Source organism: Diplotaxodon limnothrissa, linkage group LG18, assembly GCF_057381915.1.
Source record: "Diplotaxodon limnothrissa isolate DT_005_m linkage group LG18, D_limnothrissa_male_GT1.1, whole genome shotgun sequence".
Classification (NCBI taxonomy): domain Eukaryota; kingdom Metazoa; phylum Chordata; class Actinopteri; order Cichliformes; family Cichlidae; genus Diplotaxodon; species Diplotaxodon limnothrissa.
This window is the reverse complement of record NC_140613.1, coordinates 15,982,285-16,007,509: the sequence shown is the minus strand read 5'-3', so window position 1 is coordinate 16,007,509 and position 25,225 is coordinate 15,982,285. Positions and strand designations below refer to the sequence as shown.

At 39.7% G+C, this 25,225-nt stretch overlaps 3 protein-coding genes across 4 annotated transcripts; 1 reads left to right on the top strand and 2 right to left on the bottom strand.

Moving 5' to 3' along the window:
* Positions 1-436: 436 nt before the first annotated feature.
* asb10 (ankyrin repeat and SOCS box containing 10) lies at positions 437-5,347 on the bottom strand. 2 transcript variants are annotated; one of them, XM_085377864.1, is made up of 5 exons: positions 4,918-5,347; positions 3,056-3,323; positions 2,132-2,636; positions 1,503-1,616; positions 437-1,129 (listed from the first exon to the last, which is right to left on the bottom strand). In XM_085377864.1, the coding sequence occupies exons 1-5, from the start codon at positions 5,231-5,233 to the stop codon at positions 944-946; spliced, it is 1,389 nt and encodes a 462-aa protein (XP_085233990.1). In that variant the 5' UTR covers positions 5,234-5,347; the 3' UTR covers positions 437-943. The 2 variants fall into 2 exon arrangements, with proteins under 2 accessions (XP_085233990.1, XP_085233991.1); XM_085377865.1 differs by lacking the exon at positions 4,918-5,347 and adding an exon at positions 4,013-4,328.
* Positions 5,348-11,386: 6,039 nt separating this feature from the next.
* On the bottom strand, positions 11,387-11,836 carry h2bk1 (H2B.K variant histone 1). The gene is made up of 2 exons (XM_085379125.1): positions 11,723-11,836; positions 11,387-11,623 (listed from the first exon to the last, which is right to left on the bottom strand). The coding sequence occupies exons 1-2, from the start codon at positions 11,834-11,836 to the stop codon at positions 11,387-11,389; spliced, it is 351 nt and encodes a 116-aa protein (XP_085235251.1).
* Positions 11,837-24,280: 12,444 nt separating this feature from the next.
* Positions 24,281-24,880, top strand: LOC146613338 (acid-sensing ion channel 1C-like). Its single transcript, XM_085377798.1, has one exon. The coding sequence runs from the start codon at positions 24,281-24,283 to the stop codon at positions 24,878-24,880; it is 600 nt and encodes a 199-aa protein (XP_085233924.1).
* Positions 24,881-25,225: the final 345 nt, after the last annotated feature.

The following is a 25,225-nucleotide window of genomic DNA, read 5'->3' as shown; positions in this document are numbered from 1 at the left end:
TGCTGTCTGTAAATTCACATTAAAGCTGTTTTCCCCCCGTGTAATAATTTTAAAAAGGTCCAGATCGTCTCCATCTAAACTTTTCCACCCAGTAAGTAATGGAACAGAAGAAGCGCTCTTTTTTTCGCCTGTGTTGTTCTAACCTCAAAAACCAAATCTAAAAATAATTTCACAACACACATTCAAATATCTCTAAAAGTTATTCAACATATTTCTGCTTAATTTGATTTCAATTTTACATTTTTGAGGGCATACTGGATTGGATACCGGTGCTTCCTAAAATATTTTTGTGTTATAAATTAGTAATTTCCAGAAAAACGCGGCAATGACAAAACAGCCAGTAAACACACACAGAGAAAAATGACTACAAGCAAAAACATGACAGAAAAATATAAAAACACGAAACATGAAAAGAACAATGACCAGATCATGCAGCAGTAGTGGAAAACTTTATTTTCATTTAAAGCCTGTTTTAATCATATATTCATATAATTACAGGCATCTCAAACGATTAATGCAAATATTTTGATAGCAATACTCGATGTGCAAAACATAATTACTATGCTCCCTAGCGCTGACCTATGATAATAACTATGTATACAATTTAAAGCAAGTCGTCCTTTTTAAATTAAAGTGTAAAAGTAAGAGAAAAAGAAAAGAAAAAGTGATCAAAAAAGTAAAGAAAATATAAACCAATATAGCTGCAGCCCCACTGCATAATTTAATAATTCTAGTCTGTAGCGCCCTCTTGTGGTGCAACATCAAACGTGTTTCTGCGCTGAGACATGGATCAAAACATGACAGGAAACGACTCTGCGTCTGCCTCCTGAAAATCTTATGTATGGCAGCACGCAACCTAAAAGAAATCTGTGTATTGATTCACATTGTTGGACTTTTCTCACCATCGATATTTGGTACAAATATTCACACTCAGATTGGACTTTTAGTGAATGTATCCTCTGAAATCCAGGAGAAGATAGTTCTTGATGAACTTGGGCAGATCGAGCTTTGGGACCACTTTGTGTACCCGGCCTTCCAGGAATCTCCTGAGACTGCAGCGAGCCAAGTGTTGCAACGAGCGAGGAGTCATTTCCAGGGAGAAGACTGACTCATAAAATTCTTTGTGTTCCTTTTTTGGACAGAAACACACAAAAAATAGATTTAACTGATGAACTGATACTAGATTGATGGCTCTATATTGATGCTTTGATATTCTGAGTTTAGTTTTGCAATCAGCTTATATTTAAAAATGAATGATTAAAAAATAGCTTTCTGAATATAAAATAATGATAAATTACTTAATGTTCTTTTCATTTTTAAAAGCCCTCATATTTATAAGAAACTACAATATTTTTCTCTACCTAAGATGGGTTGAGATGGGTCACTTTAAAAGTATTAATTTAAAGACAATGAAGACTAAAACATTTAACTAAACATAATAATAATAATAATAATTAAAAAATGGTAAACCTAATTCATAATTTCACATTTAAAAAGCTTGCCTTAAACACCTCCTCTGACACGGACTCAACCCAGGTGTCCGTGACTTTGAGGTGACTGTAGGCATTCAGGAGAACCTCAACAGTGCGTGGCGATTTGGAGCAGTGCATCAAAACCTGCAAGGTGCATCACAACTCAGAGCAAAGCAGTACGATTTAAACAATCAACATTTAAGTTCACGAGCAAGCATGTGACTCCATAGAACGGAAGAAATAAAGTAATTAAACACTTGTGAAATGAACAGATTGGTCTTCCCTCCAGGGGTTTAACTGGAAATTATGCAATTAGTGCTAATTAATCTCCTATTAACACTTGCCTAATTAGGAACCAGGCATTTTGTGTAGTGCACGTGGGTTCACTGATAGTTGTAGTCTGTTTCCCGCTGAGAGTGCAACACTTCATGTTGTGCCATGAGATGGTAATGATTTGAATGTGAAGTTGTGAAGTCTGGAATATCGCAAGGAACAGTGTAGCGTTTCAAAGAAATCTTAGTCAAGGTGTTACATGTGCAGTACTTGCTAATTATGCAAAATGAGCCACCTTGATGAATAATTGGCTGTAGCCGTGATAGCATGCTTCTCCACACGTTTTATTCTGATTCCATGTAATATTCAAGCATTTAGGTCCCTACCTTCGGAAGAGCACCGGGCCACACCCGAATGGAGCCGTGGTTGAGCAGAGAGCGGACAATCCTCTCAGGACTATGGGAAATCTTGTAGGCCGCCACCTTCAGGATGTTGTGCATTGGAGCTTCACCTCCATAGTCCATGTTGTTAACACAGGCCCCATTTTCCAGCAGCAGATCCACTATGTCTGGGTTCGCATTCTTACAGGCCATGTGCAAAGGAGTGCGTTTGTCCTGTTCCTCAGTGTGGATGTTGGCCCCTGCGTTTATCAGTATCTGACACACCTTGAAATAATTACGGAGATCCTGTGCCTCCTGGGGCTGTGAGCAAGCAGAATTGATGGAGGTGAGACCCTCATAGTTCTGTTTGTCCACAGCAGCTCCATGACGCAGGTACAGCTCAGTGTGGTCTGGGAGGCCATTCCTGGCAGCCACATGGAGAGGAGTGTCATATTCATCTACAGTGCAGCCGTTGATTGCAGCTCCATACTGAAGGAGATACTTGGCACATCTGCAGACAGGATTAATAGAATCAGGTAGATCAGTTGTTCCTACACTTTAGATTTTTTTTCCCTTTCAGATTCAAAGGCATTTTAATGCATTATGCTTTTTGTCAGCTGTTTATATTACAGCAAAATTTACAACTAGGGGCAGCAGCAGTCCCAAATTTAATATATTTTACTGTCACTTGTAGCTTCACCTCCTGCTCCTGGAATATGTAACTCCTGAAGGAAGAAATGACAGAAACAACAGAATGTTTACTCTGCAATAAATACACCTTTTGCTCAGGTAAATATACTCAGGGGTTTTGTTTGCTTTTATATAACCTTGCAGCTACAAGGATACAAGTTCAAGTACTGGTGCTTAAGAGTGACTGAACTAGATGAGGAATGAAAATACTCTTACATAGTTTTACTGGATTTCACTTACTCAAGGGATTCAGGGCTTGTACAAACATGCAAAGGCAGAAGGCCGTCCTCTGAGACAGCATTGGCATTGGCACCGTGCATCAGCAAGAGTTTGGCACACTCTGGTTGGCAGTTTTCACAAGCCTCGTGCAGCGCAGTGGTGCCGCCAGGTGCTAGGTCAACATCTGCGCCGCGCTGCAGCAGGAGCCTCAGGCAGTCCGCGAAGCCTCGGCCAGCTGTGATGTGAAGCGGTGTCGTCAGCTCCTGCTCATAAGTCAGTGACCACAGTCCTGCCAACAGGGAGCAAAAGTGTCATGAAGCCAACATTGAACTCAAGCCATAAAGTATATATGTCACATATATGCTTCAGCAGATATAGTATACAGCAGGGGTGACAAAAATAAGGCCTGGGGGCCAGAATAGGTATGGCAAGGCTTCAATCCAGCCCAGGGGATGGCTTTTGGAAAACATTAGATAGGGAAAACATTTTTGGAAATTCAACTGTATTTTTATATGTTTTACAGCTTTTCCCGCTATAAACTAATAGACATAGTTAAGTAATAGATAAAGAATGAAATGACAGAGAAGTACCTGTTTTTCTTGGTTAAAACATAAAACTTTCAGTGGAACAAAAACCTTAGGTTTTTAAATACATGATAGTCTGAGCTACCAGGCATTTTTTTGTACTTTTACACATTTATCATGCGAGAAAAACTGAGATGTCATGTTGAAACTACACTTCTTTATCTTATATTAAGGTACCTCTGGGATCAGATGTTTGGTTAAACATCCTTACACTGACAAAGTTGAGTTTCACCCGTCTCGCCCACTTAAAATCAAAGTGGACTGTATGTAACCCTCAATGTAATTTGGCATCCCTGGTATACAGCGTAACATTTTAATGTACTCATAACATGTTTCATCAAAATCTAGTTTAACCTTGCTGATGCAAGATTAAACATAAAAATTAAGGACCTACTCAGGCCTCTGTAGTTAAATCTAAAGTTCTTCCACTCCTCCAAGTTGCTGGTGTCATAAATTGCATCAATAAGGTAGCCATACTCATCATCATCCACGATACCGAGGATAGTCAGCTCATCGCCCACGAGCAAAGAGTTCCAGAACTGCAGGATACAACCTGTAGCCTTGGCTGTGGCGATCACATCTTCTCTGTATTTCTTTTGTTTGCGCCACTTCACTCTAGGTGCTACGTAAGCCATATTACAGCGAGCTAATTTGTTTTTAAAATGTATTAGTTGTGAGGTTTCTCCTGAAGCACCACTTATGCAGGTTGTTTGTGCAGACAGGGCTATTTCAGGGAGGTGTTATGTGATATTGTGCTTGACCCTTTGAACCAGTGGCATGAGAGCCAATGACTGCATTGCATGTAACCTGCCTAATTATCCAGCTAATACAGTTTTGCAGTCTAAGAAATTAGAAGTGACACATTATTTCGCAACAACAAAAAAGTCCTTCATGATGTTTTGCCAGTGACGAAACAAGTTATTGAAAACGGACACTGACTCAGTCTTTAATGGAAGGGTCACAACTGAATCTAATGGATTGTCCTGTTGCACAGAACAAACAGATGACTCGCAGGTCTGATTATGTGGTGGGCATATGATGGTTTCTATAAATAGCTCTTCGGGTTCTGTGGCTATAAATATTGCATTGATTTATTGAGCGAGAGGCGCCAGATGCACGTTGCTCAGCAATGCACAGCAGTGATTTCTTTATATGTTTTTGCCTTTAGTTTTTTCGTGAAATCACAGGAAATATCGGTTGTGTTCAAACCATTCTGATTTTGGATGCCAATCTCGAGAAAATACGGTCCGATTCATGTGACTTCTTAGATCACTGATGAAGACAGATGTTGTCTCTTACCTTCCCCTCTGGCAGCCCAGCGCATTTCCCCTCCCTGTGGCTCAATGATGAGGTTTGCTGTGGATCCTCTAGGAAAAAAGCGCTGCATAGCCTCCAGGTCTCCTGTATACAAAGCATTGTGGATGACCACATCGTGGCAGACAGCTGGTGGCAGGGACTTCAGCAGTGCTCTGTTGTTGGCCTCCTTCTTCAGCATATAGCTACTCAGATTATGAGAGGCAAGTTGCCTGCTGTACTTGTATCTCTCTAGCGTGTCCTTGTCAAGTTCAAGAGAACGCAAGGCCATGGACGTGAAGACAAAGCTGCCTCTCGACATGCTTGTTGTGCGATATGTGTATGATTATGTCTAACAAGTCCCTTCTCTCTGTTTCTGTTGTTATTTCACTCTCTCTGGCTGATGTCCACTTTGTACCCGCCGGCTGTTCACAGGGTTGATTCACCGAGTTGTTTTGATATTCGGCATGAGACCCTCCCTGCAGCGTGACAAGTAAATGCTATTTTTATGTCTCACACGCAGCCACTCAAACCTCTCCTGTTTGCCTCCAGCAAAGTTATAAAGTCTCTCTGTTAGGCTGCTAGTATCAAACCCAGTGCATGCTGTTTTAAAAGTAATACAATGTTTACTAAAATTACATGTAATTTAGCAAAACTTTACCAAAAGGAGGCTTAAAAACTACTGATTTTCAGTGTGGTTCTTTCAACTTTTCCTACTTTAAATCTATTGAGCATAATAAGTCTGAAAAGTCAGTGGATGTGAACCTTTTTGTCCACTGTTCACCTTCACTGTTTTAACAAAAAAAAAAAAAAACATGTTAAAAAATAAAAAATCTCCAGACCTATAAGGTCAGATTTTGCCATGACATTTTTCTTAGAGGAAGAGCAAATAAGAATGCCCTATTTGTAAGCCCCTGAGTAGCTAGCAGAATGCCTTTTTCAGCTCAGTATTTTTTTTCCAAGAGCTTTAATGGATTTTATGTATCCACATGGCTCCCTGCATTAGAACATTAGGCTGAATGACTGGCAACCGCTGTGTCACTCTGCCCCACGTGTAGTGTTCTGATGGCGGAGGGACGGCACATAATTAAGCCTCTTAAGCCTACTCGCTAGGCATCTGACAAACATCTCTTTTGACTGATGAACAACCATTTTCCAGTAGTAGAAATTCTACCCAGCAGAAAAAAACTAAACAAAACAAAAAACCCAAAACAAAACAGATCTCACAGCTCTGTAGACACCAAGGATGGAAGGGTGACCTTCAATTTGACACCATCACCATCTAATTTTAGCAGTATTTGATACATTGCGTATCAAAAACACACTTTTTAAGGTGTATTTATCCGCCTTCATGTTGGAGTCTATTAAGATGCCTGCAAGCTCTGCGGAAAACAAAGTTTGCGCCACAGGTGGAGAAATACACGATATTGGCGAAGAGGTTTTACCTTCTTTTCTACTCGAAAACACAGAGGCAGAGCCGCATCTCATCTATACCTTAACGACTGTTCTGGTATGGAAATCAAGGTCATTTATTTTATGTTACAGTTGGTAATAGATGCCACATTAAACTGAAGGCGAGTAAGAGTTTCAACTTTGAAAACACACATTACCAGAGAGAGACTAGGAATATTGTTTTTGTGGCTGGAGTACATCCTTTTAAATGATATACATAATGAGTTTATAATATGCATCTGGGCTACCTCCTCTCTACTTTGATGTCTTCCAAATGGCCCGGGTGTCATCAGCAAAACATGTAGGCACTTTCCCGCCTCATTGACTCCCAAATGTATTTTAAATATCATTCCTGGTAACGCAATTATTTAAAACGCTGAACTAAACACTTACTAATGGGGAAAAAGACAGCCACTTCGATAAATTCATTTCTCAAATGGTGGGCATTCGTGTTTCCTTTTTTCCCCCCTTTTCTCTCTCTGTGAAGCGGAGGCAACTCTGATGATAACAAAAAAACATCAGCAGCAGTAACACCCCCTGCCCTCACAGCCCCCTGTGGACATATTAAATCTATGGTTTCCTCACATTACCCACCAGTAGCTGCCTCTCCAAGGCTTTCTGCATTGTGGTCAACCACCTTCCTATCCCAAGGCAGTCAGTAAGAGGCTGGACATCAGCAACGGCCCTGATGAGCGCGAGGCACTTCATTTATGCAATCATAGGCAATTAGTTCCCTCTGATTATGAGGCTCTTAATGCTATTTTGAGTACTGTGTGCCACAGTACTACAGAAAGAAATTAAACTATAGCCCTCCCTCCACACTGAGCAGTCATTTAATATACTGGGAACATAATGAAATGTACACAGTAATTACAGTAATATTAAATGCTAATGTGTTTGCAATTGGCTCTGCTGTTAGCTTAAGAGAGTCAGAAAGACCGTCCAAGTTTAGACATGGATCAATTATCCATCAGGTGTTTCTTATCTTAGTGGTTTATGTGTTATTTCATGTTATTCCTATCAGAAAAAGCGAGATCAGTGCCTGAGCAACTCTGTGCTGGTTAATACGCTAGATACACATTTCAGCACATGTCTCTGCCATGAAGTTTGCATTCAGGTCGTGGAACAACTGATAAGAGATGATAGGCAAGTTTAATTGGCTATTGACATTATCTAAAGACAAGCTAGCTGTTGCACTTACTGTATGTATTTTCCGATTTTAATCCGGGCTCACTTGTTCTAATTTTCCTTGTATCATACTATAGTTCATCCAGTTGTATTAAGCTAGGCACACACAATCTGCTTTGCATATTTCATACCATTAAACATCTTGGATAACTAATCAGCAATGCTTTGCTTCTATACATGTGACACATAAAAGTCTACAACTGGGCTTAGGTGAGGTTTCCTGTTTGCAAATTTTCCTCAAATCTCATCACAATGCTTGAGATGTTGGTGAAGAACCTAAATGAATTTATAGAGCCTTGAATTGAACAGTAGCCCCAGACCATTCAGTGGAAGCATGATTACTTTTTCTGTATTCTTTCAGCCCTTAGCCCACTACCTATAATGTATTGTATGGGTCTTTGCAGATTCCAATTGTCTCTCAATGCACTGATCACCACGCAAATAGCCCTCTGTTTCATCATGACAATTGAGAGGTTCATATTTCAACCTAATAGTCCTGTATAACTTTAACCATCTATCACAACCTCATTTCATTGCGGTTGCAGTTAATACGCGCTTCCCTGCCAAGTGGAACATTTTCTAATGATGCACTCTCACATGAAAACAAGGCAAGTCATCCCAGGCTCTGCATCACTCACTAATGCACCCATCCATAATGTGTTCATAGCAGTCTGCCTAAAGGAGACAGCGATGACTACTACTAGGCATGGGCATAAGAGGGGATATGGGGAAGAGTGCAAGACACAAAACCTAAATGGCCACGATTATTATGAACAAAGTCACTGCCATTAAAGGCCGTATCACCCTCATAATAACGTCTCTAGATTTCATATCATTACCAAGAATACTAGGAAATATCTGAGATGGTATCTCAACAATAACAGTCAGTGGCAACCTGCATTATCACAGTAAGTCTGGCTTTGTGGGACGTTGATAAGTGCAGTCTAATAGGTGTATGTAAAGCCCGATGTAAACACCATCCTAATTAGAGAGACCTTTATCAGTTCCTCCGCTTTATGCAGATTGAACTGGTGCAAACGCTAGTGTCATTATCCTGTAATCAAGTAGCATTCAGCTGATGGTGCCGTCTCTTAAAAACCTGATTATAATGCATAACAAGGACACAGTGTTGCTTTATCTCCTCTGTTAGTTTATAAATATTTCAATTTTAAGGATGACCTAGCCAGATAAAGATCTTGCAGAGGTTTGCATGAACTTCATCATAAGTGAAAAGATTGCTGTATTTTAAAATATAAGTAAACAGAGGGCTAGTGTGTATTTAGTCAAAAACAACACAAAACAAATGTTGACAACATACCAAACTTCGAAACTTATAAACACCACTAAGTTTTCCTTCAATTAAGTAATTGCTCTTATTTTATAAAATTATCATCTCATTTTTTCCATTATCATGATGGACAAAATTTCAGAAATAACTTTTAAAAATTATTTCTTTTACTTTTTTTTCTTCTATTTTCTCGTAGCTGGACAGACAATCCGGAAATGAGTTCAAATGATTAGTGACCAAAACCAAAGACACTTTTTTTGTTTCAGTACATGGCATAAGTCAGCATACACTCACACATGTTAAATAAACCTCCCTTCATTCTTTCATCGTCGTCAGGGTTAACAGGATGACTTGCTAGCTAGCTAAGCTATAGTTTAGCTAATTTTCTAACGTCACTTTTCATAGTTACAACCGCTCAGGTGCTTCTGATAATATCAAAACTGTTATGACGATGATGATGATGACGATGTCTGAAGTGAAAAAGAGACTATTATTTGTGGTCGTACAGACTATGAGGTCTCGAATCATAATAGAAAGTATACGTTAAAAAATCAAGGCGATATTACCTGGCAGTGATCAGGTTCAAGTTTACATGGTGAAACTGGAGACACCTGTTTAAGTGCCCACCTGTGCCTGCTGCTGTTGTAATCTGCATCTGTAATCAGAAAGAAAGTGTGATGTCATGTTTTAATCAGAACCATGTTTTCAATAGGTTTGTTATGGACGGCATCCAGCAGACATATAGATCCATACATTAGACTGTACCGGTGAAATATGGCAGACCTCTACCACACCATGTTCGCTCATTGTGGTAAGAGAAAATTCGCTAATGGAGCTTAATTTGGACATTCTTGATATATAGAAATATTCAAGCTCCCCGACAAAACATGATAGCATTCAGTGCACAAATGGGTTGCTAAGGTAGAATTTCTAAAGGGTTATTGCTGTTGTATTGACTTTATTGGCTTTTATAAAAGTTATCAAGCCGGTGAAAGGAATGTTAATGTTTAAATGCGGAGTGCTACTGGCTTCCAAATGAGTAATTTCTAGTTTGCCATCACACTGCGGTATACCAGAGGTGGGACCAAGTCATTGTTTTGCAAGTCTCAAGTAAGTCTCAAGTCTTTATCCTCAAGTCTCAAGTCAAGTCTCAAGTAATGTCAGGCAAGTCAGAGTCGAGTCTCAAGTCACTGGTGTAAAAGTCCGAGTCAAGTCACAAGTCTGAAACTTTGAATTTCAAGTCCTTTCGAGTCTTTAAAAAAAACAAACGAAAAAATAATGTTGCAGTTATATGCTAAATGTAAATATTAGACCATGTAATTTTAAAATCTGTGTTTTTCTCAACACATACAAAATAGTGAACTTAGAAAATATACACAAATTGTGAAATTGCACCTCTTTAAAATGCAGCTCAATTAAACTTAGCTCCAAGAATAATTTTCACCGACAGTTCTGAGATAAGCTGCATGTTATTCTTGGATGCGGTTGTAGGACCAGCTTTAAAATCGCATGACAAAAATATCATACACATTAAAAAAAACTGTATCACCAACGTAGCCTGGACAACATTTGCTAGTTAGATGAAGTCAGCTATCTCATCTTAGCATATTTATATGCATATTTATAATTATACGGTTCTTGGAGTGAGTGCATACACTCATGAAGTTTAGTAACTTCCGGTCACTGCAACAAGCCCAGGTACAGTTTACCGACGGATGGGTGCAGGACCTTGAAATGCACCGTGTAGAACGAAAGACCATCGTACGTATCATAAGTTTACCAGTCTCACAAATCGTCTTCATAAATACACATTCGTTAACCGTTTATTAATAGGACCTTTGAGCTCAACGGTAATTAATTAGTAGTGGAAATAATTTCTGGTAGCATCACAGAAATGTAGCAGTGACAATAATATTGTATGCTGTAATCGTACTGGACAATTAGTGATACAAAAACCCTGTTTTATCCTGTGAATAAAAGTATGTGTTTTTATCAGTGTACCATAATAACAGAAGCGAAACGCAATATTGTGTCAGGATAATTTACTATTTATGCACAATAAATAAAGGAGCATAGCGCGACAATTTCTGTTCAGCGCCAGACTTGCTTGTAACCTATATCACCAATTATGTTAAGAAAAATGACGCATTAACTACAACAGCAGACTGACCTTTGTGTAAATGCTTGGAGCAGACTAACCTGTGAGCTGGAGTGTTCTAGGACGTTATATTTGATCTTTGAATGGCTGCAATCCAGTCGCCTCTTTGTTACTTCGGAAACATGGCTCGAACAATTTCTCTTCAACGACATAATCCGATAACAACCGATCTCTTTACCCGTCGGCTTCCCGTGGCTGTCATGCGACCGGCTATTGCAGTTAATAATACAACAGCTTCTTGACATTTTTGTGTTTCTTTTTATCGCTGTATAACTGATTTTAATTGAAAGAAAATAGAAGATCATGGCTTTGTGAAATATTTTAATGACCAGCTTACAAATCTGCCAACTCTCAAGTTTAAATTCCTCAACATAACGCACTGGAAGTTTTCACTTGGAGCTGGTGTACTTGGTGACGGCCTTGGTTCCCTCAGACACGGCGTGTTTAGCCAGCTCCCCGGGCAGCAGCAGCCTCACCGCAGTTTGCACCTCTCTGCTGGTGATGGTGGAGCGCTTGTTGTACTGAGCCAGGCGGGACGCTTCTGTGGCAATCCTCTCGAACAGGTCATTGACGAAGGAGTTCATGATGCTCATGGCTCTGCTCGAAATCCCCGTGTCCGGATGAACCTGAGGGCAGGAAGAAGGGTTGCCATGCAACTTAATTAGAGGACAAAGAAAACCGAGGCAGCCGTAAGGTTCGTTGCGCCTTTCTTCTTCTTCACCCACCTGTTTCAAAACTTTATAGATGTACATCGCGTAAGTCTCTCTTCTTTTGGCTTTTCTTTTGGCTTTTTTCTCAGTTGAACTCTTCCCCTTCTTTTTGGATACGTCGTTAGTCATGTTAACTAGTCAAAACTGCTATATCCACTTATTCAGGAGCGGTTATCCCAAAGCTTGGCTGACGGGCAGCTGCTTATGTAGCGTGCCTTAATTAGTCATTAATTTACTTCACCTGGTTTGCTTCTCTAGGCTAGACTGATAGACATCAAAGTATAGCCAAATACTGACCATGAGAACGGTTATTTATCACAATAGTATTATTCCTTTTTTCCTTCGTATTCTGTGTTTTAGTGGCTTTATTTATTTAGTTTTACATTTTTTATTGCAAGTGGAAGTAGATTTCTATATTTAGGATGTTGCGCCTAACAATGGTGTCCACTGGGTGGCGGACTTGCATTAGTTTTAAAGACTCGACATGCGCTTGAAAGCGGATTTCTATACTTGCTTTTGATTTAATTGCAATCCACTTTAATCTTCCTTCTGCCTCGTGGGTCATTAAATGTACCAAACATGTGGATGCTATTAAGCATCATAACATTTATCAACAACACCTCTGAGTTCCATTTGCAGTCATATCCAGTGTTTAGGTGACAATCAGCCAGACATGTAAGGTTATACGGTTTTCCGATAGATTAATGCGCACTGTGTTTATTAAAAATGCATGCCATTATGCGCAAGGTTGAATTAAAGCTTTAACCCCAGCCCCAAAGCCCAGAGTTCATTTTGTTCACAGTAGTATTTTTTAGTGTGACAAAATTAACTCTGCACTCTTAATGGGGCACAGTGGTGCAGAGGATTGGACTGCTGCAAGAAGGCTCGGTAACCCCAGGTGGCCAGCTGGCAGTCTTTTTGCCATCTCCTTGTACCTGTGAAGGTTTCCCCTAACCGCACCACTCTCCTCCCACAGTCCAAAATATGCAAGTTAGGTTTACTGGTGCGGCACGGTGGTTAGCACTGTTGCCGCACAGCAAGAAGGTCCTGAGTTCAATTCCACCATCAGGCCAGGGTCTTTCTGTGTGGAGTTTGCATGTTCTCCCCGTGTTTGTGTGGGTTCCCTCCGGGTACTCCGGCTTCCTCCCACCGTCCAAAGACATGCAGCTTGTGGGGATAGGTTAATTGGATAATCCAAATTGTCACTAGGTGTGAGTGAATGTGAGTGCGAATGGTTGTCTGTCCCTGTGTGTTGGCCCTGCGACAGACTGGCGACCTGTCCAGGGTGTACCCTGCCTCTCGCCCTATGACAGCTGGGATAGGCTCCAGCGCCCCTCACAACCCTGAAAAGGGTAAGCAGAAGCAAATGGATGGATGGAGGTTTACTGGTGACTCTTAGTTGCCCAGTCTCTTTGTGGCTGTACTCCACCAGTGCTTTAAAGATAATAGAGCAGAGTGAATGGATAGATTGAAAAAAAAAAAAAATTCAGTGTGATGCTAATGATTGTTTCCTGCCACATCCATCCACCCATCCATCCTTTTGACCTCTCCGGACATGTCCCCTTTCACATGTCAGAATTTATGCTTCAGCTGAACTTTTACAAATGCAAAACTTACATTATTTATGATGATTTTCATGATTACTGCTCTCATTAGCAAACAGAAATCACGTGTTTAAATATAGACTGCTGTACTAACTGTTGAAATTTCCTTTTTCTTTGTGTTTATTTTGAAAAACTTGAAATGGAAAACTTTTCATTTGAGGAGTAATACGACTATTACTGCCAGAAGTAAGGACAAATTAATGGTAGCAGGTAATAGAAGTGAGCCCATAGGTTTTTCACTCTTCTCTTTTAATGTTAAATACTGAATACAGGGAGTGCAGAATTATTAGGCAAATGAGTATTTTGTCCACATCATCCTCTTCATGCATGTTGTCTTACTCCAAGCTGTATAGGATTGAAAGCCTACTACCAATTAAGCATATTAGGTGATGTGCATCTCTGTAATGAGAAGGGGTGTGGTCTAATGACATCAACACCCTATATCAGGGTTATTAGGCAACGTTCTTTCCTTTGGCAAAATGGGTCAAAAGAAGGACTTGACAGGCTCAGAAAAGTCAAAAATAGTGAGATATCTTGCAGAGGGATGCAGCAGTCTCAAAATTGCAAAGCTTCTGAAGCGTGATCATCGAACAATCAAGCGTTTCATTCAAAATAGTCAGCAGGGTCGCAAGAAGCATGTGGAAAAACCAAGGCGCAAAATAACTGCCCATGAACTGAGAAAAGTCAAGCATGCAGCTGCCAAGATGCCACTTGCCACCAGTTTGGCCATATTTCAGAGCTGCAACATCACTGGAGTGCCCAAAAGCACAAGGTGTGCAATACTCAGAGACATGGCCAAGGTAAGAAAGGCTGAAAGACGACCACCACTGAACAAGACACACAAGCTGAAACGTCAAGACTGGGCCAAGAAATATCTCAAGACTGGTTTTTCTAAGGTTTTATGGACTGATGAAATGAGAGTGAGTCTTGATGGGCCAGATGGATGGGCCCGTGGCTGGATTGGTAAAGGGCAGAGAGCTCCAGTCCGACTCAGACGCCAGCAAGGTGGAGGTGGAGTACTGGTTTGGGCTGGTATCATCAAAGATAAGCTTGTGGGGCCTTTTCGGGTTGAGGATGGAGTCAAGCTCAACTCCCAGTCCTACTGCCAGTTTCTGGAAGACACCTTCTTCAAGCAGTGGTACAGGAAGAAGTCTGCATCCTTCAAGAAAAACATGATTTTCATGCAGGACAATGCTCCATCACACACGTCCAAGTACTCCACAGCATGGCTGGCAAGAAAGGGTATAAAAGAAGAAAAACTAATGACATGGCCACCTTGTTCACCTGATCTGAACCCCATTGAGAACCTGTGGTCCATCATCAAATGTGAGATTTACAAGGAGGGAAAACAGTACACCTCTCTGAACAGTGTCTGGGAGGCTGTGGTTGCTGCTGCACGCAATGTTGATGGTGAACAGATCAAAACACTGACAGAATCCATGGATGGCAGGCTTTTGAGTGTCCTTGCAAAGAAAGGTGGCTATATTGGTCGCTGATTTGTTTTTGTTTTGTTTTTGAATGTCAGAAATGTATATTTGTGAATGTGGAGATGTTATATTGGTTTCACTGGTAAAAATAAATAATTGAAATGGGTATATAATTGTATTTTGTTAAGTTGCCTAATAATTATGCACAGTAATAGTCACCTGCACACACAGATATCCCCCTAAAATAGCTAAAACTAAAAACAAACTAAAAACTACTTCCAAAAACATTCAGCTTTGATATTAATGAGTTTTTTGGGTTCACTGAGAACATGGTTGTTGTTCAATAATAGCATTATTCCTCAAAAATACAACTTGCCTAATAATTCTGCACTCCCTGTATATTTCAGTCTGGGCTGGTGTAAATGTGTGATTGTGGCTGTTTGCTTAGTAGTGCCGTGTTTACATCTCTAAGCTTGTGTTTGATTCTGGGCTCTTTCCATCCCCGATACATGTAAGCTTTTCATGCTGATGATTAAGATTAAATGTTTATGCTCCAGGCCTGTATTTATTCCAGGTATTGTTGTTGTTGTTTTATCTGGAATGAAAAGTTTACCGTCCAAATTGGCCTTCAGCATGTGATCTATTCATTAAATAGGATATTCAAGGACGAGTTAGAGCCAACGTGATTATAAAAACATATCAGCATTTGACTTTGTCTTTAAAGCAGTGCGGTTACTTTTTTTATTCTTTGAAATTCTCAGCATTGTTGCATCTTTATGATTTTAGTTGGAAAATATTTTCTCCATATAGCAATAAGATATTTCCTAGCACTGGCACGCTAGTGAACGTGTTAGACAAAATTGCAGTCGAAAGCTTTATCAATCTTGTCTGATCCGTTTGTGCATACTGGAGGTCTTAGCTTCTGTATCAACAGCAGTTTATCTGTTTGATCGATGAGCTCCAAGGTACAGGAAGTAAACTGAATACAAATGATTCACATACAAATCTCTCTAAACGGTGTAGCACTGTGTTATGCTCATTCATTTCCATCATAACAAAGCTTTCTACAGCCTTAAACATGTTTGAAGTGACATTTGAAATACATACAATTTATTTCCTTATAGGTGTCTACAAAATGTAGGTAAATTTGCTTTTCTGAAATAGGCACTTTAGGTTGCTTAAGGCAACTGAATTCTCTAATGCTTGAAAACTCTGGACTACTTTTTAAAAAACTTGAATCTGCAGTTCTGTCAAGTGGTATCTGCTCATCAAAAAGCATACATAATTTATATATAGCGTTCAGCTAAAACATTAAAGTCACCGATAGATGATGTAACATTGCATTGCATTGTCTGCTAGAAAACAATGAGCATTTGTGTGGATGCGACTGACTACCCACCTAAATATTGCTGCAGACCAAGCATGCCTCTATGGCAAAAGCGCTCCCAGGTAGCAGCAGCCTCCCCCTGCACGATACTGGGTTTGCACCTCACAGCAAAAGCTGCAAAGCATCCAGCTCCAAAAGATCCAACTTGATTGAGCTTCCATACGATGCTCTAATGACGATGATGATGATGATGATAATGATGACAGGTTTCACAGAGGGCCCACTTCACAGCCACACTACAGGAGACGCCTAGAGGTCTAGTGTCCTGTGCCCAAGCTGTTCTGGTGGAAATTAGACAGTATTATGCAATATGGAAAAAAAGTGTATTGCAGGAAAAAAAAAATCCATACTATTTAACTTCACCCCCAACTGGGTGTGGCAGGTAGCTGCCCCTCCCTGTATCTGGTCCTACCAGAAGTTTCTTCCTGTTAAAAGGAAGTTTTTTCTTTCCACTGTCGCCAAATGCTTGCTGATAGGGGGTCATCCGATTGTTGAGGTTTTCTCTGTATTATTTTAGATCTTTACCTTACTATATAAAACAACTTGAGGCAACTGTTGTGATTTGATCGTGCTACAAATAAAACTGAAGTGAACTGAATTAAAATTGAATTGAACTGAGCTTAAGGATTTACTCTTTATCACTGAACAGATGTCGTAGATTTAAAATTGTCTGTCTTTCTTTTTCTGTTTGAAATTTGCACATTTGTGTTAATCAGTGAATTCTCAGTGTTAACACAAAGTGTTTGAACAGAGCCAAATTTCTTCATAGTGCTGCATTATGCCAGTACTTATTCCAGAGTCCAGGAATTTGTCTTTTCCTGTCGCAAGCACACATTGAGCAGTAGCTTACATATGAATCGGCTTTTATCTCAGAATAGCATTTATGCAAGGTCATTTGCAGCAACTGTCACCTATTAAGTAGCAGCCATTGGATGAGAAGGCCATCTTTTTGTTTCTGTTGTTTGACAGATTTTTGCTGCTGAACTTTTGCAACTCAGAAGAAAAGATGAGAAAAAAAGGTGAATCTGTCTGACTGTCACATACAAAAAGTGAGATGTTGTTCTTTTTTCTTCTTCTTCTTCACAGTTTAATGTTGCTTAAGGCTTTGAAACATATTTGTTTTATTGTATTCTTTTCTATAGAGTTTGTTGCCCCTTAGAATGAAACTCGGCTCGATATCTGCAGTTATTACAGCTCATGTTGTGTCTCAATGATGTATACAAATACATCTGTTTCTGTGAGCATGCCCACACTTTCATTTTGCAGTCATTGAATGAGCAGTCCAAAGCCTTGATAACAACACAGCATTGTGCTTAACATTGGTTATAAAGTCTTAACCCCCACCCTGAAAAAGGCAAGACTAGAAAAAAAGTTCAAACGTTTTGACATAATTTGTCTTATCTAATGGGTAACCTCTGGGTAACATGTGGAGGTGTGTGTGTTGTGGGTGGGTGAGGGGGGGTTTGTTTTACACAAACAAAGTGCGAATAGTTTTAGGTTTAGTGCTATTAAAGGAACTGTACCAGGCTTATTAAATTATTGAGATAAAAAATGTGAATGGAGACCCAGTAAATACTGAATCTTACAGTGCCTACTTATTTAAGCTATTTTTATAGGTTTGTTGTGTTTAACTTATTTGTTTTTTCAACTTTAACTTTTTTAACTTTTATTTGCTGTAACAAGAAATGTCCTAGCTTTGAATAACTCTTCTCTTATCTTGTCTTAATGAAGAGTACATAGCCTGAAGTAGAAGGATAATTTCCAACATTACTCATGTGTCTGCTCTGCAGTGGGCTATTTATCATTAGATGGTTACAGTAACACCATATTTCTGCTGCATTTATGAAATTATAGAACAACAATAACTAAAATTGTGTACTTTTTATTACGTAAAGATGAGAACTGTTGTGAAGTGGAGGAAAAATGTCCTGTTTAGAGTGACTTTGCCAAAGCTCTAGAGCTACTTTGTAGTTAATCAAATGAAAAGGAGGCTGGTTTGATATCCAGTAGAGCGATTAGCAGTACGATACCTCTGAAGATACTAAAAGTAAACAAACAATATGAAAGTTTCAGTTTCATTTTCCAACTGCAGATCAAGCAGACCAGCAGCCAGTGTGAGCAAATAAATGTGTCCAAACACTGTGAAATCCTTTGTTTTCCTCCATTACTTTTTTGTAAAATTCATAGTTAGAGGGACTAAAGAAGATTTTATGTGCCTACATCCATACTGCCTGCTGTAATTGAGGTTCAGCAAAATTAAGAGGGTGTTTTTCATAATCATGTGATTCTGTTTTTTGTAAAAGCTACAGGGAGGGATGGACAAGAGAGCCTTAGATTCATTTTGACCTCTTAGTGTGTTGATCTGAGGCAATGGTTCACCAGCCGAGTATCAGTTCCACCACAAGTTGATTTCCAATCCTTTGCAGAGATTTCAGTTTCCAAATCTTCGTTCCATGCATTCAGCTTAGATTGTGAACTCTGGTATGAAAGAGCAGATTATAAAATTGTGATGCGATTCCTTCTTTTAAACAGCCCTCTGTTGTGACATTTTCAGCAGGTGTTAGTGGAGATCCAGTATGTGAATTATGTTGAAGCTCTATAAAGCTTTGCAGCTGTAGAAAGTGAAAAATGCTTTCTATTCAGATTAAAAATGCGTCTCGGTTATTGAAAAGACATGATAACATCAGAGTTTGGATGATAGAGATCTTAAATCTTTCCAAGCCCTTAAGAAGCCCAGCATTTAAATGTAGCATCTGTTCCTGCGGGGATGAAAAAGCGGTTACTCCATATTCTGCAGTGTTGTGACAAAGAGTTTGGCTCTTTAACATATTAGGTTTCAATCACATGTTTTAACAATTGAAGCACCAATCTGCTTTTGCACTTTTTGGCTGTTTAACTATTTTTAGCCAAAAAAACTAACTCTGTTACATTTATTGACTTTGTTCTTATAGTCACAGTAACATTGTTACAAATGTGCTTGTGCCAACTTTCGAAAACTGTATATTGGAAAACAAAGTGCTTAGAGGCTGGGATCACACTTTTAATCTAATCAATAGTTCAGGGTCTGTTATTATGTCTTCATCCTGGCACTGCCCCCTCCAGTGCAGTGTTGCATCTTTGCTTCTCATTCTTTACTTAATGATATATGCGCTCTTAAATGTCATCTGCTTTAATACCGTGTCCAGTTGCTAACAGGGTAATCTGTTCTCAGAGGTGCTTGCCAAATCTCCATAACTTGGGCACTGCATAGAAGGACTTGCTGTAATTGCTCTTTTTTTTAGCTCTGCATCATATCAGGGCGGTTTGCTTGTCATGGGAATTTTTTGCTGAACTGTCGTAATTATAGCTCATTACTTAATGTCCAGCACCGTTTAGAGTCACATAAAGTGGCAGCTGTAATCACGTGCTGTTTTCACATTTATTGTCAGACCAGGTAAAGCTGTGTTAAGAGTACTCTGAAGATTGCCAAAGGTTTTGCAGCCTCGTTCTCATGAATGAGAATGAATCAGTGTTTGTGACTGTGTATACATTTTAATCTAAACTCTGTTACAGTCAGAGCACAAATAATAGAAACTATTTTCAGTAAGTCTTCCAGGCGGATGCATTTGGTCACATTTCTGGCAGTGCTGCAAGCTTTTATGGACGAATATACAACACATTCGGTTTGAGTCCACAAAAACAAAAAACAATATATGGAACTGTAAACTAGATATCTACCATTTGAATGAAGTATTCTACCGTATATAGAAAAATGGAGGAATATAGATTATGACTTAAAGCTTAATTGTATCACACATTACTTCATCATTGTTTGTATATAATGAGAAAACAGGTTCTCGTGATCGCTAGTAAGCAGTGTTTATGACACAGACACATTATATTGTGTCCCTTATGGTACATAGTCCAAAGCCCAGAGGTGCTTGGGGCCTGGAAATTTTACAGAACATTAGTTAATAGTTTAAAGTCAAATTCAAAGGCTCCTTCAAAGAGAGTACAGTGCTTAGTAGTGCCTTAAATATTACTCTTCCTAATTAATATTCACTGCATTATGCTGTGCATTCTACCATCCACTTGAAAGCCAATTACTGCTGAAAAGTCTCCCACTTTCATGCTGCAACTGCAACAACAGGCTTACCTGCTAGTGTGAATTTAGGTTTGTTAATGTTAACACAGGATGATGTTATCAAAATATAGAAAATGGAAATAAATACAGTGTGAAAAGCATTTGCATTTTCTGAGTGTACGTCGAAAAGAGAATGCAGATGTATGCAAAAGTGATGATGAAAATCACTATAAGATAAATACTGAATATTTATTGAGGTGTGTACGAATGTTTCTATGTTTATTCCATTAAGGGTGATTCATCTACTTTAAATTCTAATCAAGAGGATTTAAATCTATTGAGGTTTTAAATGATTGTTTGGTTATAGTGAAAATATGTCAGTATTGTTGCTGTTGGTGTCACAAAAGTTTCACTTTAATGTTTTCTGTTTTTCTAATACAAGTGAGTGAAGGTAGCAGTGGTGCAGATCTTCAACAATCTAATGATCTGATTTGATTTGTTAGTGCCGTGATTTCATTCAGAGTCACATCTCGATTCAAAAGGATACTTCATGTCATGTAGAGCATAGGACCCTATGCTCTACATGACAGTACATTTAGAAAAAAATGTATTGCTTCTGTGAAAGGATGGCTAGGAGAAAGCCCTTTCTCTCTAAGATCATGACAGCAGGGCTTAAGTTTGCAAAGTTGCATCTGAACAAATGATAAGACTTCTGGAACAATGTCCTTTGGGGAGACAAGACCAAAATGAAGATGTTTGAGATGTATGCACAGTGCCACATTTGGCGAAAACCAAATGCAGCATATCAGCACAAAAACCTCCTACCAGCTGTCGAGCACAATGATGGAGGGGTGATGATTTTGTGATGATTTGATTTGCAGCCACAGGACCTGGGCACCTTGCAGTCACTGACTCCTCTGTATACCAAAGTATTCTAGAGTCAAACATGAAGCCGTCTCTCTGACAGCTGAAACTTGTCCTGGGTTTGGGTACATGAAGAATCAGGGGGAAAAAGCGGATGCTGTTCTGTCAATGTTCTTTCTCTGCTAGTGGACAACAGCTTCTCTTCTTCTGCATAGGTACTTAGGGAAAGCCATCATTATCCAAAAGGCGTGCAGATGCAGGGCTTTTGAAGCAAAACACAATATATAGACAGTTTTTGTTTTGGGTTTTTTTTGCTTGTCACAGTTTGTGGGAGTTTTTTTTTTTTAAGTGCATCAGTTTGTGTTCGACAGATTGTTTCATTAGGTAGTGCTCAAGTTCAGTGCCCTTCTCCACTAATCTGTCATTGTTGTGAAATGTTTACGAAATGTAACTATTTGCACAGTTAATTATGAAGTCATTAAATGTGAAACAGTCCCAAATTCATTTTAAAATATTGCTTTTCCACCTTGTTTATTTGAACAAGGGTTTTTTTTTCTTTGTTTTTGTTGTTTTTTTGGTGTTTGGGAATTAACTCACAATCACAGAAAATAAGAATCACAGTTCTAATGTATTGCATTTTTTCTAGTAACATTTCATCACATTAACAAAAGCCCAGCCCTTGCAGAGGAGGTTGGGTGTTGTTGCTGAACATGTGTTTTTCTACATATTGTCTTATCAGCAAACAGCAGAATTGGCTGTTTTTAGTGCAGGGAATGCCACATCTAATGCTCCCTGCATCCATTATGATTTAATGCTTTCCTGTCACTTTACACAAATATGTATAAAGTACCAGAAGCATTTAGCCAAATTCCTACTTGATTTCTGTTTCAGGCAGTAATTTGACGCCTCGGTGAAGGATTTTTTAGTTTGTTAGTGACTCTCACCTCGCAGTCATTGAGTTGCCTAACCCTGCTCTGTGAGTGAAGCCATATTTAAACTCAGTGAAGGTCTCTAATGCTAAAGCACCATCCATCAATGTGTTTTTTAGCACATTAATCATTATCAGTTCTCACTGTGAATGCAAAGGGGCGCAGCTGAATCGTATTCATTTTCAAATATTGAGACAAGCACAAACCGCTTCTTTATCCAAACATCTTAATCAAGCTAATGACATTTTGACAAGGGATAAAATGAGACAAATACAGACGTGTCATGATGTTATGAGTTATTAAAGTGGCTTAATCTTGCTCTTATATTGTGGTGGGAAAAAAAATGCAACTGTCTTGTAGTTTGGAAATTGTTATATTGTAGATTTTGTTTTGGTAGACATGTTCAAAGCCTGTGTTGTGATGGGTAGATTTTAAAAGTGCAACAGCCTGTCACTTCAGGCATCATGTTCCATTTCCTTCTGCGAGCATTTTTAAAATTCCATCTCAGCTTTGACAAATGTCTTTTTTTGTGGGTTTATGTGAAATGTATACCTCTGTAGTACTCTGGCTATAGGTTCCTATGGGCTCCACGGTTGCCAGGACAGGATATTGATGCCTAAAGGGCTGTGGTCTCATCCCTGGCAGTCCACCTATTGTTAAGATAATAAGTGATCCCTGAGTAGCCAATGAGTGATCGTCTTGTTTGGTTCCAGGAGAAATTGAAGGGCTTGTCAGAATGGTGAGGTGAACTTTTGACCCCACAAGAAAAATCACCAATTTCATTACTGGTCAAGCCTAAACTGTAATTATACACACAACAAATAAATGTTCCAGGACTGCTGCAGAAAGACTCTGAAATGCTTTGGGATTTTTGTATTGCTTGAAGCAAAAAGAAAATGTATATATGTGCTATATATGTGTGTGTGTGTGTGTGTGTGTGTGTATGTATATATATATATATATATATATATATATATATGTCTTTTTGTTCATTTTTAAAATAACTTTTTAAAATTTTTGTTTTATTTTTTATATATAAAAGACAAAATGGAAATCTCATCGATGACTGGATTAATACTCAGTTATAATTATATTAGGTGGCTTGGAAGCCATTTTTTCACACTTTACTTGTTGACATCGTTATAAAAAGGTTAACATGTGGACAGTAGGTAGGAGCAGATTAAGAAATAATAACACAGTGATGGTGATGTCCAGATTGAGAGACTCCCCTTGTGAGCACAGAGACACAAACAAAGCAGCCATTCAGCAGTGGAATGGATCCTGACTACTAAAGAGGAGGAGAGAGAGCGAGAGAGAGAGAGCAAGAAATGGGGGAGTGGTGGGAGAGAGAGAGGGAGAGAGAGGATGCGAGAAAGAGAGTGAAAGGCTCCACACGGCAGAATATAAATCTGTATGTTAACAGGACTAAAGCTTGGGGTCTTGGAGCGGCTTTAGCGGTTATGCTGGTGGGGGGTGATCGTAAAGCGTCAAGAGGTGGTCATCCCTATTAACTGAAGATCTGTGCAAATAAGGAAGTGGAACCCGTGGAATCTGTGAACGCCGGTTGTCAAGCACACTGGTGGGCTGGTGGGAGGTCTCTGACCCCCTCATTTTCATTTCTGGAAGAAAGGAGAAGCGCAAAAAAGCAAGGTGGCAGCGAGGGACCAGTGAGCCATTTCTCTCTTTATTACCTTCATTCACAAAACCATTGCATCCCATTATCATAGCGATGTAGAGGCATTCTCTCCGATTGGAGGAGGAAGGGTCCCATTGACTGTTCAGGCTTAGCACCTCTCTCCAAACGCTAGCCCTTTTCATTGCAGTGCCCCCCCCCCCTCATCTTTCGCCTCTATCCTTACGCCTGCTATATTCTCTGTTCTTTCTTTTCTTGTCCCTCGTATTCTTCCTTTTCACACGACTCAGGAATCAGGAGGCATTGCGTTTGGGTAGAAGTGGCTGTTTCTGTCATTGTGTTTGGTGCCGTTACAAAGGACAGCTGAGCAGGGAGTGTGAGAGACAGCTTTGGAGATAATAAAACAGAAGCCTGAAAGAACAGGGGAGACCTGGGACTACAAGAACAGCTCAGTGGAATGCGAACTGTCATGAAAAGAAAACTGTTACAGAGACTGGCAACCCTTTTAAAGGTGGCTATTTATTGAGACCGTTACCACTTCTTGAGGGAATAAAGAAGCAGTGTGGCAAACCAACACTGCTGGTTGGTTTCTGCTATTCTTGTTGCTAAGCAAAGTCTCTAACCTGAAGTTCTTGGGGTGACAGTGCTGAGCATCACTCTACAGCCATGAAGGGAAGCTCAGAGGAAAGCATAGAGAGCGTCAGGCCCTCCAACCTGCAAGCTTTTGCTAACATGTCCACCCTACATGGCATGAGTCACATATTCGCTTATGGGCACATGACATTCCGCCAATTTCTTTGGACGCTTTCTTTCTTGGGTTCACTGGGCTTATTGATGCTGGTCTGCATGGATCGGGTGTCATATTATCTGGAGTATCCTCACGTCACTAAGCTGGACGAGGTGGCGGCAACAAACCTCACCTTCCCAGCAGTTACCTTCTGCAACCTCAATGAGTTCCGCTTCTCCAAAATCACCAAGAATGACCTCTATCATGTGGGAGAGCTCCTGGCCCTCCTTAATAATAACTACCAAATAGCCAACCCGCACCTGGCTGAGCCTGAAGTTCTGGCCGCCTTAAAGGATAAGGCAAACTTCCTGAACTTTAAGCCAAAACTGTTCAACATGACTGATTTCTATAACCGAACTGGTCATGACATCAGTGACATGCTGCTGCAGTGCACCTTTCGAGGAGAGGACTGCCACCCGGGGAACTTCACCACAGTAAGTAGCCAGGGGTTCTTGTGCTTGTCCTTTAAGCTGCTGTAATCCTATCTCGTTTCCTGCTCGTTTTGATAGTCTGCCGCTTTATTTTGAATCTGGATAAGTTTAGACCCAGTTTCAATGTGACTTTGCAGTTTACTTGGAACAGATGTCTTGCTTTAGTTTGTGTTTTTACTGCTCTATAATGTTATGAATTATATCTTTAATAAGGATAAGGTCCTGAGGTGAGATACCGCTATTACTTGCTCAGTGATCTCAGAAGACAGTTTGATTTCCAAGAATACAGAAAACATATGTAGTGTGTGTGTGTTCATCTTGAAGGAACCTATATTTTCTATTATGGGGTTCATTGAGGTCAGATACACAGTTTAAGTGCACGTAAACCTTTGT

Bases quoted from the DNA above. Each gene is read 5' to 3' on its own strand.
- asb10 (XM_085377864.1), bottom strand. From the start codon at position 5,233: ATGTCGAGAGGCAGCTTTGTCTTCACGTCCATGGCCTTGCGTTCTCTT. The intron at 2,637-3,055 runs GTAAGTGAAATC...TCCTGTCTGCAG, and splicing joins ACAAGCCCTGAATCCCTTGA to ATGTGCCAAGTATCTCCTTC. The intron at 1,130-1,502 runs GCAAGCTTTTTA...TGTCCAAAAAAG, and splicing joins TGTCAGAGGAGGTGTTTAAG to GAACACAAAGAATTTTATGA.
- h2bk1 (XM_085379125.1), bottom strand. From the start codon at position 11,836: ATGACTAACGACGTATCCAAAAAGAAGGGGAAGAGTTCAACTGAGAAA. The intron at 11,624-11,722 runs GTGGGTGAAGAA...TCCTGCCCTCAG, and splicing joins TCTATAAAGTTTTGAAACAG to GTTCATCCGGACACGGGGAT.
- LOC146613338 (XM_085377798.1), top strand. From the start codon at position 24,281: ATGAAGGGAAGCTCAGAGGAAAGCATAGAGAGCGTCAGGCCCTCCAAC.